Source organism: Phocoena sinus, chromosome 3 (assembly GCF_008692025.1).
Source record: "Phocoena sinus isolate mPhoSin1 chromosome 3, mPhoSin1.pri, whole genome shotgun sequence".
NCBI classification, from domain to species: Eukaryota; Metazoa; Chordata; class Mammalia; order Artiodactyla; family Phocoenidae; genus Phocoena; species Phocoena sinus.
In genome coordinates this window covers 3,164,685-3,180,674 of record NC_045765.1, presented here as the reverse complement: position 1 = coordinate 3,180,674, position 15,990 = coordinate 3,164,685, and the positions used below count along the sequence as shown (strand labels likewise).

General features: G+C 53.2%; 1 protein-coding gene and 1 non-coding gene across 3 annotated transcripts; both read left to right on the top strand.

Annotated features, from left to right (window-relative positions):
• The first annotated feature begins 5,589 nt into the window (after nt 1–5,589).
• Nucleotides 5,590–15,280, top strand: EEF2 (eukaryotic translation elongation factor 2). Of its 2 annotated transcripts, none has more exons than XM_032626208.1 (15): nt 5,590–5,720; nt 6,741–6,955; nt 7,865–8,046; nt 8,138–8,349; nt 8,850–9,028; nt 9,123–9,228; nt 9,746–9,859; nt 10,108–10,246; nt 10,366–10,561; nt 11,197–11,455; nt 11,884–11,991; nt 12,800–13,153; nt 13,391–13,573; nt 13,656–13,788; nt 14,557–15,280. In XM_032626208.1, exons 1-15 carry the CDS (start codon nt 5,718–5,720, stop codon nt 14,748–14,750), a joined length of 2,577 nt encoding a protein of 858 aa, XP_032482099.1. In that variant the 5' UTR covers nt 5,590–5,717; the 3' UTR covers nt 14,751–15,280. The 2 variants fall into 2 exon arrangements, with proteins under 2 accessions (XP_032482099.1, XP_032482100.1); XM_032626209.1 differs by lacking the exon at nt 5,590–5,720 and adding an exon at nt 5,998–6,126.
• Nucleotides 8,708–8,772, top strand: LOC116752426. Its single transcript, XR_004349497.1, has one exon. It is a non-coding gene; the product is annotated as a small nucleolar RNA SNORD37 (small nucleolar RNA).
• Nucleotides 15,281–15,990: the final 710 nt, after the last annotated feature.

The window sequence follows — 15,990 nt, the reverse complement described above, 5'->3', positions numbered from 1 at the left end:
TTACCCTCTAAGAGTCTCAGTTTTAGCCTCTGTAAACTGGATCTGTACAGTGAGAACCTTCTGAAAGGGCCAGCAAATCCGTCTCCTCCGTGAGACCTCTGCACAGTTCAGTGATCTTGGGAACCAACACTGGACCACCCATTCCCACCATGCAGCCCCACCAGACCTCCCTAAACTCAGCTGTTCAACCATCCAGAGAAGCAGTACACCCCTTCCTAAGACTATTCCAGAACATTCCATGCTACAGAACACCCCTAGAGCATGTAGTGGGACTACCTAACCCTGAGATGTGTGCAGTTATCCTGGACCCTGAGAGAAGAGGAGAAATCAATAATACTGGTCCTATCTTTCTTTTTTAAAATTAATTAATTATTTTAATTAATTAATTAATTATTTTAATAATTATTAATTATTTTTGGGGTCCTTGTAGCTGCGCGGGCTTTCTCTAGTTGCCGCGAACGTGGTGCGTGGGCTTCTCATTGCGGTGGCTTCTCTTGTTGCGGTGCATGGGCTCTAGGCGCGCAGGCTTAGTTGCTCCATGACATGTGATATCTTCCCGGACCAGGGCTCGAACCCATGTCCCCTGTATTGGCAGGCGGATTCTTAACCACTGTGCCACCAGGGGAGTCCCTGGTCCTATCTTTCTTTAAAATTTGGATGCTTTGCTCATCATGGACTGTTTTTGCATTTATTTGAAGTTTAAAAAGTGATGCTAAAATATAATCATCGGGGACTTCCCCGTCAGTTCAGTGGTTAAGACTCTGCACTTCCACTACAGGGGGCACACGTTCTATCCTGGTTGGGGAACTAAGACCCCACATACCTTGTGGTGCAGTCAAAAAAAAAAAAACAAAAACCATCAGGACTGAGTTTTTTGGAGCTCCCCCCCCCTTAAATTTTGTGCCCGAGGAGAGTACCTCGCTCTCCTCAATGCAGCAGGTAGTAAGTGCTAATAAATGCTCCTAGAAGGAATGGTTGCAATATATAAAATCTGGTGTTTCTATCTCACAATGGGGGCTGTTTTAATTTGTTGGGGAGGCCACAACAAAATGGGTAAATAAACATCAAATTTATTGTCTCACAGCTCTGGAGGTCAGAAGCCCCAGATCCAGGTGTTGGCAGGGTTGATTTCTGCTGAGGCCTCTCTTCTTGGCCTGCAGATGGCTGCCTTCTTCCTGTGTCCCTGTGTGGTCTCCCCTCTGGGCCTGTCTTTTCCCAATCTCACCAATATGACTGGTGTCATATTAAATTAGGGCCCACCCTAAAGACCTCACTTTAACTTAATTGCTTCTTTCAAACCCTGTCTCTAGGGCTTCCCTGGTGGCGCAGTGGTTGAGAGTGCGCCTGCCGATGCAGGGGACGCGGGTTCGTGCCCCCGGTGCGGAAAGATCCCACGTGCCGTGGAGTGGCTGGGCCTGTGAGCCATGGCCGCTGAGCCTGCGTGTCCGGATCCTGTGCTCCGCAACGGGAGAGGCCACAGCAGTGAGAGACCTGCGTACTGCCAAAAAAAACCCCCAAACAAACATAAAAACCCTGTCTCTAAATAAAGTTACATTCTGAGGTACTGGGGGGTTAAGACTTTAATATATATGTTTGGGGGAGGGGCCCAATATATATTAGCCCATAACAGGAGCAAATTCTTCAATGGGGCTTAATGTATGCCAGGCACTGTGCTAGGTACTTTATATTAACTTCTTTAAGTCTCACAAGAGCCCCAGAATAGAATAGGTTCTGTAATCATTCAACATTTTACATGAAGGATCCTGAGGCTCAGAGAGATTATGTAACTTGCCTAAGTTCACACAGGCTGCGAGGGCAGAATCTAAACTCAGGATTTCTGCTTTCAGATCAACCAAATCTGGAATCCATCTAGGAAGTAGTAGTGGAGCAGAGTTGCTCCCTGACTAAACCATGCATTTTTTCTTTTAAATTGTGGTAAAATATACATAACGTAAAATTGACCTTTTAAATCGTTTTTGAGTGTACAGTTTAGTGTATTAAGTACACTCACGTTGTTGTGCAGCCATCCCCACCATCTATCTCCAGGACTTTTCCATTTTTCCAAACGAAAACTCTGTCCCCATGAAACACTGACTCCCCCTCCCCCAGCCCCTGGCCTCCACCACTTTACTTTCTGTCCCTTGGATTTGACTCCTTTAGGGACCTTATATAGGTAGAATTATACAATATTTGTCCTTTTTTTTTTTTTGGCTACACCATGCAGCTCGTGGGATCTTAGTTCCCTGACCAAGGATGAAACCTGGGCCCTCAGTGGTGAAAGCACAGAGTCCTAACCACTAGACCGCAAGGGAATTCCCCAATATTTGTGCTTCTGTGTCCAGCTTATTTCACTGAGCATACCATTTTATCCATGTTGTAGCCTGTGTCAGAATTTCCTTCCTTTTTGGAAAGAAATTAGGTTATTTGTAGACACGTGGATGGATCTAGAGACTGTCATACAGAGTGAACTAAGTCAGAAAGAGAAAAACAAATATCGTATATTAACGCATATATGTGGAACCTAGAAAAATGGTACAGATGAACCGGTTTGCAGGGCAGAAATAGAGACACAGATGTAGAGAACAAACATATGGACACCAAGGGGGGAAAGTAGTGGGGGTGGTGGTGGTGGTGGGATGAATTGGGAGATTGGGGTTGACATATATACACTAATATGTATAAAATGTATAACTAATAAGAACCTGTTGTATAAAAAAATAAATACAATAAAATTCAAAAAATAATAATAAAAGTGCCCAAATAAAGAGAGAAGAATTTCCTTCCTTTTTAAGGCTGGGTAATATTCCAGCGTATGGGTGGACCACTAAACCATGCCTTTTTAAGTCACTTGGTTCTGCCCTTATTAGCTGTGTGACCCTGGGGAAATCACTTAACTTCTCTGAGCCTCAATTTGCTCCTGCATAAATGAGCCCACACAAAGTCCAGGGTGTGGGGAGGATTACGTGAATTAATTGGTTTATTATTATTATATTTTAATATTTAGGCTGCACTGTGTCTTAGTTGCGGCCCATGGGATGTTCATTGCAGCATGCAGGATCTTTAGTTGCAGCATGTGGACTCTTAGTTGTGGCATGCATGCGGGATCCAGTTCCGCGACCAGGGGTCGAACCCGGCTCCCCTGCAGTGGGAGCACGGAGTCCTACCCACTGGGCCACCAGGGACGTCCCGTGAATTAATTGATTTAAAGGGTAGTGATGGGTATCCAATACGCGCTCAACAGCATCAAAAGGCAGATGCAAGGGGCGTGCAGTGGCGGCCTCTGGTCAGTAGGAGCCGCTGCCGGGACCTCCGTGTCCGCCCCGCGCCGCAGCGAGCGCACGCGCAGCAGAGCTTTTCTGCAGCGGTTGCTTTTTTTCGTGCTTCTTCCCCGCCCTTTACCCTCAGCTGTATTTATTACTGCAGACCCTGAGCCTGGCTGTCTGCTTTTGCTCTTTGCTGAAGCCCTGCTCCTCCCCAGGCTTCTGGGTCTGGGGATGGCGGTGGGGAGTTGTCCCCTGCCAACATCTGGCCCCATCCCTGCAGCTGGGGGGTGGAACACCTCTGCATGGAGGGTTACAGAGGGGAGGGAATGTCTTAAATTTCCCCATTCCGCTTAAACTCTCCCCGGCCTCTTTAATTTACATTAAGTTAAAATTTCTCAATAAGCAATCTATTCACTTGGGAGCAAATTCAACCCTCTTAACGAGAAAACTTTTGCTTTTAATCTCTGAAATGTTCCAATTTGCAAGGAAGTGCTGTGAAGTGCCTAAGACGGAGCCCAGCACACAGTTAGTGCTGAGTGCACTTAAACAGTTTTTAAAAATTAAGATAGGGGCTTCCCTGGTGGCGTAGTGGTTGCGAGTCCGCCTGCCGATGCAGGGGACACGGGTTCGTGCCCCGGTCCGGGAAGATCCCACATGCCGCGGAGTGGCTGGGCCCGTGAGCCATGGCCGCTGAGCCTGCGCGTCCGGAGCCTGTGCTCCGCAACGGGAGAGGCCACAACAGTGAAAGGCCCGCGTACCGCAAAAAAAAAAAAAAAAAAAAAAATTAAGATAAATCATTTATTAAGAATGGGAAACTGGATACCCATCTGCTGAAATCGCGTCCCCCCAACGGCGCATGCGCTTGCCATGTAAAATTAACATAACGTGTCAGGAACACAGGCGCAGGTGTTAAAGATATGGGATTGAGCTCGGGCATTGACGTCTGCTGCCTGCCACTCTGCGGCTCCGATCCTCGGTCGTTCGGTAGATATTTCTGGAGCAGCTCCTTCCTGCCTCAGTTTCCCCCTGGGTTAAACGCGGGATAGTGATGGCAGTCTTTGATTAAACGAAATCAGGGCTGTGATAGCGCTTTACAAAGCAAAACGCGCAGCCTTTGCGGAGGGAGGAGTGCATAGGCTTAGAGTCCAGACCCGAACTTGCATGGCTTTTTACAGACGCACATCTCCCCTGCTCCCAGCGCAGGGAAAGCACTGTAGTCCCCCTCTTTTTGACAGAGTGAATTTAGGGGAAGATTTACTGAAAGGGGTTTATTTACGCTAATGAGAATATCATTAATTGGTGCAAGAAATACTTATGAGCGCCTACTGTGCACCAGGCATTGAGCTGGGCTCTTTACCAAGAATAAAAATACTGAATTGAATGCCAATTCGTTCTCTTGAGCCAGAGATCTGAAATACAGCTGTTTCTTAGGGTCATATTAGGACACAAATGCAAAATAGTCTTCCTGCGCCTCCCCCTGGAGAGAAAATGAAGTAGAAGATGAGATTGCGCATGTAGAAAAGCGCTTAGCCCCCGTGCTTGCGACAGGGCAAACCAGTACCTGAAATGTGTTTTATTAATAGTAATGATAGCTAATTAAAAATAGCTGACGTGTATTGAGAACTGTGTCAGGCACGGCGCTAATCCCTGTACATATACTTAGTGAATTTTACTCTCCCACAGTGAGGTCGTACTGATGACCCCATTGCGCAGATAAGGAAACTGAAGAATAGAAAAATACGAGTATCTACTGTAAGAACACTTAAAGTGGTGGAGCTAATAAGGTGTTTTGTTCACTGCTATATCCACAACACCTATAGCAGTGCCTGGTATAGTAGACGCTCGATCTGTCTTTGTGGAATAAATGAGTGATTAATACTTGACTTTAAAAAAGCTTTTTTTTTCTTGTAAATAGACAGGTAGTTGCAAAAATGGTACTGAGAGGTTCCTAGTACTCTTACCCCTGTACTGTCATCTTACCTAACATCAAACCGAGGAAATTAACCTTGGTGCAATCTACAGACCCCATTAATATTGTAATCTGCTTTTAATAGGAGTGCTTGGCACTTTGCAGACTGATGTAGTTGCTATGATATGGTTAACATTCTCAGCTAAAACGGCTTTTTGCACCTAAGTATTGCATCCGGGAGGCGTGCACCCTGCACCGGGCGGACCACGCCCCAGGGAAAATCCAAGTGTGGAAAGCAGACCCTCTATATTAGTGCAGCGGCGCCGACGCACAAGGGTTACCCTGTGGGAGGCCGTCCATGCGCCTGCGCGGGGCGTCGCTTCGCCCCGCCCCAGAAGCGGGGTCAGATGACACGCCCAACCGGCGTCGGCCTATAAAAGCTCGGGTGTTGACGTCAGCGTTCTCTTCCGCCGTCGTCGCCGCCATCCTCGGCGCGGCTAGCCACACTCGGATCTGCCTGGGAGAATCCACCGCCATCCGCCACCATGGTGAGCAACGCTGTTCAACGGGCGCCCTGAATCGGCGGCGGGGCCTCCGTAGGGCCGGCCCTACCATGCCTGGAGAGCTGTGGCCTCCCTGACTGAGAGGAGACATGGCGGCGGCGGCGGGGCCGGCGGGCCCGGGGCTGGGGAAGCGGCTGCCGCCATGTCTGCGCGATGCACTGCTAGCCGAGCTCCGCTTCCGGGGGCGCCGCCGCCTCCAGGACCCCGGGCCCGGCTGGAGCTGGGGCGGAGGCGGGGCGGGGGTATGATGATGTGGCAGACGCTGTAATGGCGGGCGCCGCGGTGCGAGCGGGGAGAGGGGAGCCGCCTTATGTAACCCGTGGGCTGGGAGTTTGAGTCGATTTTCTGTCGGGAGCCGGGGGAGGCAAGGAAATGGCAAAAGAAGAGAAGAGTAAGACCTTTAGAAGTGTCTCGTCTCCTGACGTTGTGTAACCTTGGTCCTCCCTGTACCTCCCATTTGTGAACACCTGATTCCAGAACTACGAGGTGGAGGCTCGTGCCTGTTAGGGCTGCGCAAGCCTCCCACCCGACTGGGGGTGGCATATTTAAGAATCAGGGGCAGGGTGCGTGGCTCTACCTGATTGACCCCCACCCTGCACAGCGAGAGGTGACCTTGGATTTTAAAGAGGCCCTTTGGTTGGGGGAAGGCTGGGGGTATAACCAGTGGCAACACAGTGGGGGGAACTTCGGCTGGAGTCCAGATACGCCAATATACTATAAAGGAAATCTGTTGTCACTCTTTGAGACTTACTCTCCAGTACTCATTCTGGGTTGTGACAACCAGCGTCTGGCTTTTCAGGGACGGGGTGAATTGCACTTTTAAAGGGGTGTCAACAGAGAAAGGGGGATCTGGGTGGGAGTTGAGGCAGTGCCAGGACCAGCTCTCTCTGGCCATGGCCTAGCAGCCTCTATTGATCAAGGTCTCAGTGCCAAGCCTCATTCCTGGAGTGCCCGGCCATCCTGAGTCGTCCCCCTGCTTCCCCCCCCCCCCCCGCCCCCGCCCAGGTGAACTTCACAGTAGACCAGATCCGGGCCATCATGGACAAGAAGGCCAACATCCGAAACATGTCCGTCATCGCCCACGTGGACCATGGCAAGTCCACTCTGACGGACTCCCTGGTGTGCAAGGCGGGTATCATAGCATCCGCCCGGGCTGGGGAGACCCGCTTCACTGACACCCGGAAGGACGAGCAGGAGCGTTGCATCACCATCAAGTCGACGTGAGCAAAGCCTTGGCACCCTCTGGACAGGGAGGGGGGGAGGTGCTTACTCAGCAGAGTCCTTGGGCGGTGGGTAGGGAGGACAGACAATAGCCAACTCTTTCCTGACAGGTTTCTGGGGAGATGAGCACATCGGTGCTGGGTTTTTGGACTGTGAGGGACAATGGGGCTTCAGCTAGTGAGATGGGAACCTTTGTCTCCTGTGGGAGAGGCACAGTGATGGGTGGTATTAAGGGGATTTGGAGAGGAGGGGGGCCGAGGGGCTCTTGGCATTGTCTGGAGAAGTCTGGGTGGGTGCTGCTGGCATCCAAGGATACTGCTAAAGGTCTTGCCTTACCTATGGTGGCCCCCTGTGAGTTTTCTGGCCCCAGATGTTAAGAGGGTGAGAAAACCCCCCTCCCCCCGCAAAAAAAGAAAAAAAAAAGAGGCTGTAACAACAGCTGTCTGGTAACATCTCCTTGGTCATTGGCTCTGAGACTCATTTCAGCTGGGGAGGGAAGAGTGAAAGGTAGTCTTTGGGGTTTCTGGATCTTGCCTGATTGTGTAGCAGCTCTTTGAAATCAGGTGTGTTGAGCCTGAGAGGAAGCAGGTGGACTCTGGTACCATTGCATCTGTACCAGGGAGGTGGTGGTTCCCAGCAGAGGGTGCTGCAGAGGTAAATGTCCCTGGATAGGATAGCTCTTGTGTGGGAAGTCTGCAGTTCATCTCTAGGGATGAGTAATGCGGGGGGAGGAGACAGGTTGCAGCATCTGTCTGGCTTTTTACTGGATTACAGCCTCACTTCAGAATCAAGAGCATCCACCCCGACTCCCGTGGGCAGGAACCTGATGGACCACAGGGCTAGTGGGAGCAGGTTAGGAGCCAGGCTGAGGTGTGCCTCCATCCGGGTAACCTGTCCCAATCTCTCAGGGCCATTTCCCTCTTCTACGAGCTCTCAGAGAATGACTTGAACTTCATCAAGCAGAGCAAGGATGGCTCTGGCTTCCTCATCAACCTCATTGACTCCCCGGGGCACGTGGACTTCTCCTCAGAGGTGACAGCCGCCCTCCGTGTCACCGATGGTGCCTTGGTGGTGGTGGACTGCGTGTCGGGTAAGCAGCCGGCTTCCCCACGGATGGCGGGGAATCTGGGGCTGTCCCCTCTTTGGCCGACGGAGACGCCTCATCCCCTGCTGGTCCACAGGCGTGTGCGTGCAGACAGAGACGGTGCTGCGCCAGGCCATTGCCGAGCGCATCAAGCCTGTGCTGATGATGAACAAGATGGACCGGGCCCTGCTTGAGCTGCAGCTGGAGCCCGAGGAGCTCTACCAGACCTTCCAGCGCATCGTGGAGAATGTAAACGTCATCATTTCCACCTACGGGGAGGGCGAGAGCGGCCCCATGGGCAACATCATGGTAAGATTGCCTGACTGCTGAAGTCGGGGTCCCTTGGCAGATCGCCGTTTCCTGCTGTGTTCCTAGTACCCCCTCCCGCTTCTCCCACCGGGTGGGCAGCATTCCTCATGCAGACTGGAAAGGTTGTGGTCTTCTCCTTCGGGGCTGCCCTTGGGATACCACTGTTGTGAAGCCATGGCCTCCTGGGGATTCTTGGGAGGTTGGAAGGTGAGGTTGCCAGGAACCTTGGAATGGCAAGAAGGCTGGACTTCGGTGGAGGCTGTGGGGTAGCAGCTCAGCCTGCTAACAGAGGGGCATGGGGCAGTGCCTGTGGCATCATCGCACACCCCCTCGTGATGGGGGCAGAGCTGGGCACCCTGTACATGATGACTAAAATTTCTTCACTTTGACCTGACGGCTGTTGAAGAAATCCAGTGTCTGAGGGCCGGGGTGCTTGGGGGCTTCATTGATGTGGTTTGTGTCCAACTGTCCCAACTCACAGCTTTCTCCTGCTCTCTCAGATTGACCCTGTCCTCGGTACTGTTGGCTTCGGGTCTGGTCTCCACGGCTGGGCCTTCACTCTGAAGCAGTTTGCAGAGATGTACGTGGCCAAGTTTGCTGCCAAGGGCGAGGGTCAGCTGGGGCCTGCCGAGCGGGCCAGGAAGGTGGAGGACATGATGAAGAAGCTGTGGGGAGACCGGTGAGTGCTGGAGACATAGTCCAAGTGTCCGTGGGGTCCTTCACACCTGCATCCCCCCAGATTCCCCTAACTTGGGTTGAGTCTTGTCTGACAGGTACTTTGATCCAGCCAACGGCAAATTCAGCAAGTCAGCCAACAGCCCAGATGGCAAGAAGCTGCCGCGGACATTCTGCCAGCTCATCCTGGACCCCATCTTCAAGGTGAGCTGGCGTGTGCTTGATATAGGTAGGCGTCCCCAGGGCTGTCCTTGGGCTCCCTGAGAATCTGGTACCCAACCTGCTGCAGCCAGTAGCAAGATGCCGTGGGGCAAGGCAGGGCCAGGCTGCAGAGGCAGCTCCTGGGACAAGGATGAGGCTGCATGAGGTCAGAACGCCCTCAGGGTTCCACCCTGACAGGGAAGTCTGCCCGACCCCTGGGCTTCATCATCAGGGGGACCATCAGCCTCCCTGACTGGGCAGCAAGTGAGATAAGGTAGGAGGGTCTAGGGTTTGCGAGCCTGTGAGTTTAGGGAGTGTACGTTCAATATCTGAAAATAGAAAGGTTTTTTTTTTTTTTTCTTCTAACAATTTGTCGAGAAGTGTCCCTGTGATTTGCTTAATTGGGTCAGGCCTTTGGCGGTAAGTGAAGATGGCCTTTAAAGCTCCAGAGCAGGAAGCAGGTAGCTTCAGGCTTCCAGTATGTTCCCAAACCCACTTTGCCATGTTTCTTGGGTGTCAGGTGTTTGATGCAATCATGAATTTCAAGAAAGAGGAGACGGCAAAACTAATTGAAAAACTGGACATCAAGTTGGACAGTGAAGATAAAGACAAAGAAGGCAAACCACTTCTGAAGGTGAGTGGAGCGGCCATCCTGTGAGTCCCCATCCCAGCTTGAGTGCCATTTTCTCAGGTAATCAGACAGCTGGCTGTAAGGGTCTCAGTCAGGGCTCCACGCTGGGCCCAGGCTTATGTTAGAAGTATCACCAGCAGGAGCTCTGTCACCAGCAGGGGTGGGTAGGAGACACCAGGTGTTTTACACTGCTCTTGTAGATTCTTTCTCAAGTCATTTCTTTTGTTCCTCTCTCACATCCCCTATTTTAGGCAGTGATGCGCCGCTGGCTACCTGCCGGGGATGCCCTGCTGCAGATGATTACCATTCACCTGCCCTCCCCCGTGACGGCCCAGAAGTACCGCTGTGAGCTCCTGTACGAGGGGCCCCCAGACGACGAGGCCGCCATGGGTACGTGGGGTGTGCCTGCATCCTGGGGTTAGAACGCCGGGCAGAGTTGCAGAATTCTGGAAAGCTGAGCTGCCAGGGAATCAGTTTCCCCTGTGGGGGGTTCCTTTCTCTCTCCTCAGGCATTAAAAGCTGTGACCCCAAAGGCCCTCTTATGATGTACATTTCCAAAATGGTGCCGACCTCTGACAAAGGTCGGTTCTATGCCTTCGGCCGGGTCTTCTCAGGGCTGGTGTCCACCGGCCTGAAGGTCAGGATCATGGGGCCCAACTACACGCCCGGGAAGAAGGAAGACCTATACCTGAAGCCAATCCAGAGGTGAGGTGCTCCGTGAGGCAGAGGGTGCCCAGCAGCCTCCCTTTCGTCCCTCAAGCCAGTGAAGGGGGAAGGGTGATAGTTATCTGAATGTAGACTTGGCCAGGGGAGGCCCACCAGGAAATAGTGTCTCCTCCTCCCCACTAGGGATTCACAGTGAGGCACAGCCCGGAGTTGGGAAGCAGTTAGGCTGAAATTACGGTGGCAGCATACATTTTAAAATACCCAGAGAGCAGGCTCTGACCCCAGAGATGTATGGCGGGTGGCCACCCAGTCCAGGTGTGGGTAGTGGGAAGAGCCTCCATTCCTGCTAGTTCCTCGGGGCCCTGACTGTATTGCGACCTGCGAGTGCCACCGGTTTCCCTGTGGCACGCATGTCTGGCCTGGGTCAGGGTGCAGAGTCCTGCACAGGGCACGTGTTAATGAGCAGGTGGCTCTGTCCCAGTGTCCAGGAGCCAAAACTCTCATTGAGACCTGGGTTGCAAGATAGATTCAGGGCTTGGCCCAGGGTGGGGTGGCACTGCCTCTTCAGACAGGAAGACAGCCGCAGGCTCCAAGACAAAGGAGGCTTGTCTTTGGTCATTTGGGGATCTGCCACCCCAGTGCCGATGCATTGTGGCCTTTTGTGTCTCCCCCAGGACAATCCTGATGATGGGCCGCTACGTCGAGCCCATCGAGGACGTGCCTTGTGGCAACATCGTGGGCCTGGTGGGCGTGGACCAGTTCCTGGTGAAGACAGGCACCATCACCACCTTCGAGCATGCCCACAACATGCGGGTGATGAAGTTCAGCGTGAGCCCTGTCGTCAGGGTGGCTGTGGAGGCCAAGAACCCGGCCGACCTGCCCAAGCTGGTGGAAGGCCTAAAGCGGCTGGCCAAGTCGGACCCCATGGTGCAGGTGGGTGGGCCCCGGCGGCGGCGGTGGTTTGTTGGCTTATGCGGTGTGGCTGAGCCGAAAGATTCTGCTGGCTTCTCACACAAGTAGAGATTCTGTTTTGAGAAAACCAGCTGTGCTGGGTACACCTGCCCTGGTAGAGGTGCTGCCCTTAATTTAAATGGTGGTTTTCCACCCAGGAACCCGATTTCTTTCGTAGGCTCCTTGGGTCTTGACAGGCTGGTTGTGTACGGAGGGTCCTTAGAGAAGGTTAATGTTGAAAACGAGTAAAGAGGACCCTGCTGTCTTACCCCCAAAACCCCATTTTGGGAGTCTGCCTTTTCCATCTGGAGGAAAGCTTGGAGCCGGCTTTCTACCTGTCCCTAGAATCCCTTGGGTTTCCCGCATTTGTCCCGGGGTCTGTGCTCAGGCTGACACGTGGCCCTTTTCAGTGCATCATTGAGGAGTCCGGGGAGCACATTATCGCGGGTGCCGGGGAGCTGCATCTGGAGATCTGCCTCAAGGACCTGGAGGAGGATCACGCCTGCATTCCCATCAAGGTGAGGCCTGGTGCTGCTCTGGTGGCCGGAGGCCCGCTGTCCCCAGGACGGAGGGCAAGGCAGGGCCCTGGGTCCAGGCTGGGCTCTGAGGGACCCATTGACTGGGCCACTCAGTTCTCTGTCCTTCCATCCGTTACTGCCAGGTGATATGTGCTGTCGTGACACCAGCTTAGATGCGTTGGCAAGGCTGGAGTGTGAGCAGTCTGCTTCTTAACAAATTTTTTAAAAAGCTCTTGGGAAGTGCAGACACTGAGGCTTACGTAGCCGGCCCCACGCCCAGCTGGTGCGTTCCGGTTTCCATCCTCCTTTTTTTTCCCCACAGAACTGAGCGCAGATCTGTGTCTGTTCTCAGACGTGGATTTGGTTTCTTTACGTATGGTTCTCTTTGTTAAGCTTGTCTTTTCGTTTGTCTCTACTTACAGGAATGAAATTTTCTTTTTTCAGGCACGGTGACAGCTTTTCCCCATTGTTCTCTATGTTAGAAAACTAATATGCTGGGGTGTGGGGTTAGGCCTAGTACTTGGATCTTTTGAGATTTTTTTCCCCAGTTAATACCGCATATGTGGAGTTTCACTGTTTCACCAGCCCTCTTGGCAGTGGGCTTCCTCCTACAAGGGAGTAGCTGCACACCTCACGTTTACACAGAAGACATGCATGGCTCTGTGCCATCAGATCAAACTCGCTCTGTTTTTTGTGCCACTGCCACTGTTAAGTGGGCCTCGTTATTAGGAAGACCGTCTGTTAAGATGCCTCTCAGGTGTCTGGTTCCTGTGGCAGACCTGACCTGACCTGCGTGCTCCTTTTGCAGAAATCCGACCCAGTTGTCTCGTACCGAGAGACCGTCAGTGAGGAGTCTAACGTGCTCTGCCTGTCCAAGTCCCCCAATAAGCACAACAGGCTGTACATGAAGGCACGGCCCTTCCCCGACGGCCTGGCTGAGGACATCGACAAGGGCGAGGTGTCTTCCCGCCAGGAGCTCAAGCAGCGGGCCCGCTACCTAGCCGAGAAGTACGAGTGGGACGTGGCCGAGGCCCGCAAGATCTGGTGCTTTGGCCCTGATGGCACCGGCCCCAACATCCTCACTGACATCACCAAGGGCGTGCAGTACCTCAACGAGATCAAGGACAGTGTGGTGGCCGGCTTCCAGTGGGCCACCAAGGAGGTGAGGGGCTGCTCAGGCACAGCTCTGGTGGGTTTGTCACTGGGGCGTCCTCCTGTCCTTGTTTCCCTGTTGGCAGGGTGGGGCTGTGGTCCTGCCTCCTGGGAAGGGGACCCTAGGGAGGCCGAGATGGTCCCTGTCGGTGAGACCTGGAGGAGCTGGCACAGACAGTTCTGGCAGACCTGTTCTCAGGAGCTGCAGTAGAGGCGGTTTCTTGATGGTGTTCCCCTTCCTCCATAGGGGGCGCTGTGTGAGGAGAACATGCGGGGCGTGCGCTTCGACGTACACGATGTGACACTGCACGCGGACGCCATTCACCGCGGGGGCGGCCAGATCATCCCCACGGCCCGGCGCTGCCTGTACGCCAGCGTGCTGACTGCCCAGCCCCGGCTCATGGAGCCCATCTACCTTGTGGAGATCCAGGTGGGGAGGCCTGGCCCCCCCAGCTGCTGCTCCCGGTCCCACCCTGCCCAACAGCTGCTAATAGCCTTTCTTTGCCTGACAGTGTCCAGAACAAGTGGTTGGTGGTATCTATGGTGTCCTGAATAGGAAGCGGGGCCACGTCTTTGAGGAGACCCAGGTGGCCGGCACCCCCATGTTTGTTGTGAAGGCCTACCTGCCTGTCAATGAGTCCTTTGGTAAGTGCCAGTCTGGTGTGGTCCTCAGATGCCTGCTGCCTTTGGGGTGGAGCCCAGCAGACATTCAGCCCATCTGGTCTAGGACGGGACCCATTTCTTCTCTTACCTTTTTTAGTATTTATTTGGTCGGGCTGGATCTTAGTTGCGGTAGGTTTGCTCCTTAGTTGCGGCTCACGGGCTCCTTAGTTGTGGTATGCAAACTTGTAGTTGCGGCATTCATGTGGGCTCTCTAGTTCCCTGACCAGGGATTGAACCTGGGCCCGCTGCATTGGGAGCGCAGAGTCTTAACCACTGCGCCACCAGGGAAGTCCCAGGGGCCCAGTTCTTTCTTGTTGTGCATGGCACAGGGTGGGTCTGATGGGAGCTGTTGCTTTCTGCATCACAATTGTGGAGATGGAGGTGCCCTGTTTCTCATTTGGGCCTCTGGACTGTTGAATTAGGGGGAAGGTCCTTGGGCCTGTAAATCTAAGAGCAAAGCCTGCAGAGAAGCTGTGCTGGAGCCCTGGTTCATCCTGAGAAGGAGCAGGTGGAGACCAGAGGCCCAGGAAGGGACCAGCCTTGCCCCACTTATTAATCAGTAGCCTTTGAGAGGGAGGCTTTGGGTGAGGGATAGGATAATGGGCCTGACATCTGACATGAGCCAGGTAGTCTGGACTCAGTGATCCTCTGGTGTGGGCCTGTGTTCCCACCTTCCCCTCCTGGCCTCCGCCAGGGAGCCGTGAGGCTGCCTGGGCTCCCCGGTGAGCGCCGTTTCTGTGCCTCCTACAGGCTTCACCGCTGACCTGAGGTCCAACACGGGCGGCCAGGCCTTTCCCCAGTGTGTGTTCGACCACTGGCAGATCCTGCCCGGTGACCCCTTCGACAGCACCAGCCGCCCCAGCCAGGTGGTGGCAGAGACGCGCAAGCGCAAAGGTCTGAAGGAAGGCATCCCGGCCCTGGACAACTTCCTGGACAAGTTGTAGGCAGCCTCCCCGCAGCCCGCTGCCTGGTGGGACTCGGCGCAGCCCCTGCGCCCAGGGACAGGTGACCACAGCAACAGCCCCACATTCTCCACGACACCTTGAGGCTGTCCAGACCCAGTAACGCTCTGCCTGACAAGTTTCTGGGGCCCGCTCCGTGCCATCGCTCAACATGAACACTTGATGCCGTTTCTTTTGATATTTATTTCTAGATTTCAGAGGCAACAGAAGTGCCCTCACAGCAGGGACTTATCTGGCTGGTAGGGATGGGGGAGGAGATGGGACACCCAAAGCTTTTTTGTTAAGAGGGAAATTCACATGTCCAAAAAAAGTTAAAAATAAACGCATTAAGAGGTTTATTTGGGTAAATGGCCCGTAGTGGATTTTCCTCCGGAAAGGGGGAAGGAACAAGCGGGTAGATGTTCTCTTTGGACAGAAGCTAGAAGGCAGGAAATCCTGTGCAGTGTCACCATGAGCACCTCCAGCTGTATTAGTGTCATTGGAATAATAAATTTGATATGGTGGTGATCGTGCATGCATGTCCATGGTCTTTCTCCATCCGCTCAGCTAGAATGGACTCCCTGTGCCGGTGAGCAAGGCCATTGTTTACGCTCCAATACACAGTGTTCAGTATCACCTCCAAATGTCCAGGGCTGAGGCAGAAGTCTGTGAGACTTCACGTGATCCAGGCGAGTCCAGTTGTCCAACTGTCACGTGGGGCCAGCCGGTGGAACTGTCCTACATCTGTGCTGTTTGCAGGGGCAGCCACTGGCGTCATGTGTCTACTGAGCATTTGAAATGGGGGCAGTGCAGCCCAGGACCGTTACTTTTAGCTGTAAACATATTTCCATAGTCTGATGGCGCTGGTGCTGTCTTAGCAGTCAGTGCAGGCTGGGAAAATTGGCCATGTGCTCAGCTTTGTCCCATCAAAACTTCCCTGTGGTTACTGCAGTGCTGACTAGCACCCTGGGGGCTGATTTGTGCCTGGGTTGTGGGAGGAGCCTCAGTCTAACTTTCATGCTAGGAGCAGCTCTTTGAACAAACAGCAAGGATTCCTTTGTAGGATTCTCTGGATTTGTCCATTCAAACTTTACCCTAAAGATTTGTAACGTTATGCGTGGGTTATCACTCTACATGCCTGTCCTCAGGAAGGCGGATGGGGACAATGAGGTGCTGGTGTGGGGTTCCAGGCCAGGAGGGTGGCCATTGTGCTCCCAGACTGCCCAGACCTATACCTCCACTA

Coding starts and splice junctions, on each gene's coding strand:
- EEF2 (XM_032626208.1), top strand. Junction 10,247..10,365: donor AGACGACGAGGCCGCCATGG/GTACGTGGGGTG, acceptor CTCTCTCCTCAG/GCATTAAAAGCTGTGACCCC. Junction 10,562..11,196: donor TACCTGAAGCCAATCCAGAG/GTGAGGTGCTCC, acceptor TGTCTCCCCCAG/GACAATCCTGATGATGGGCC.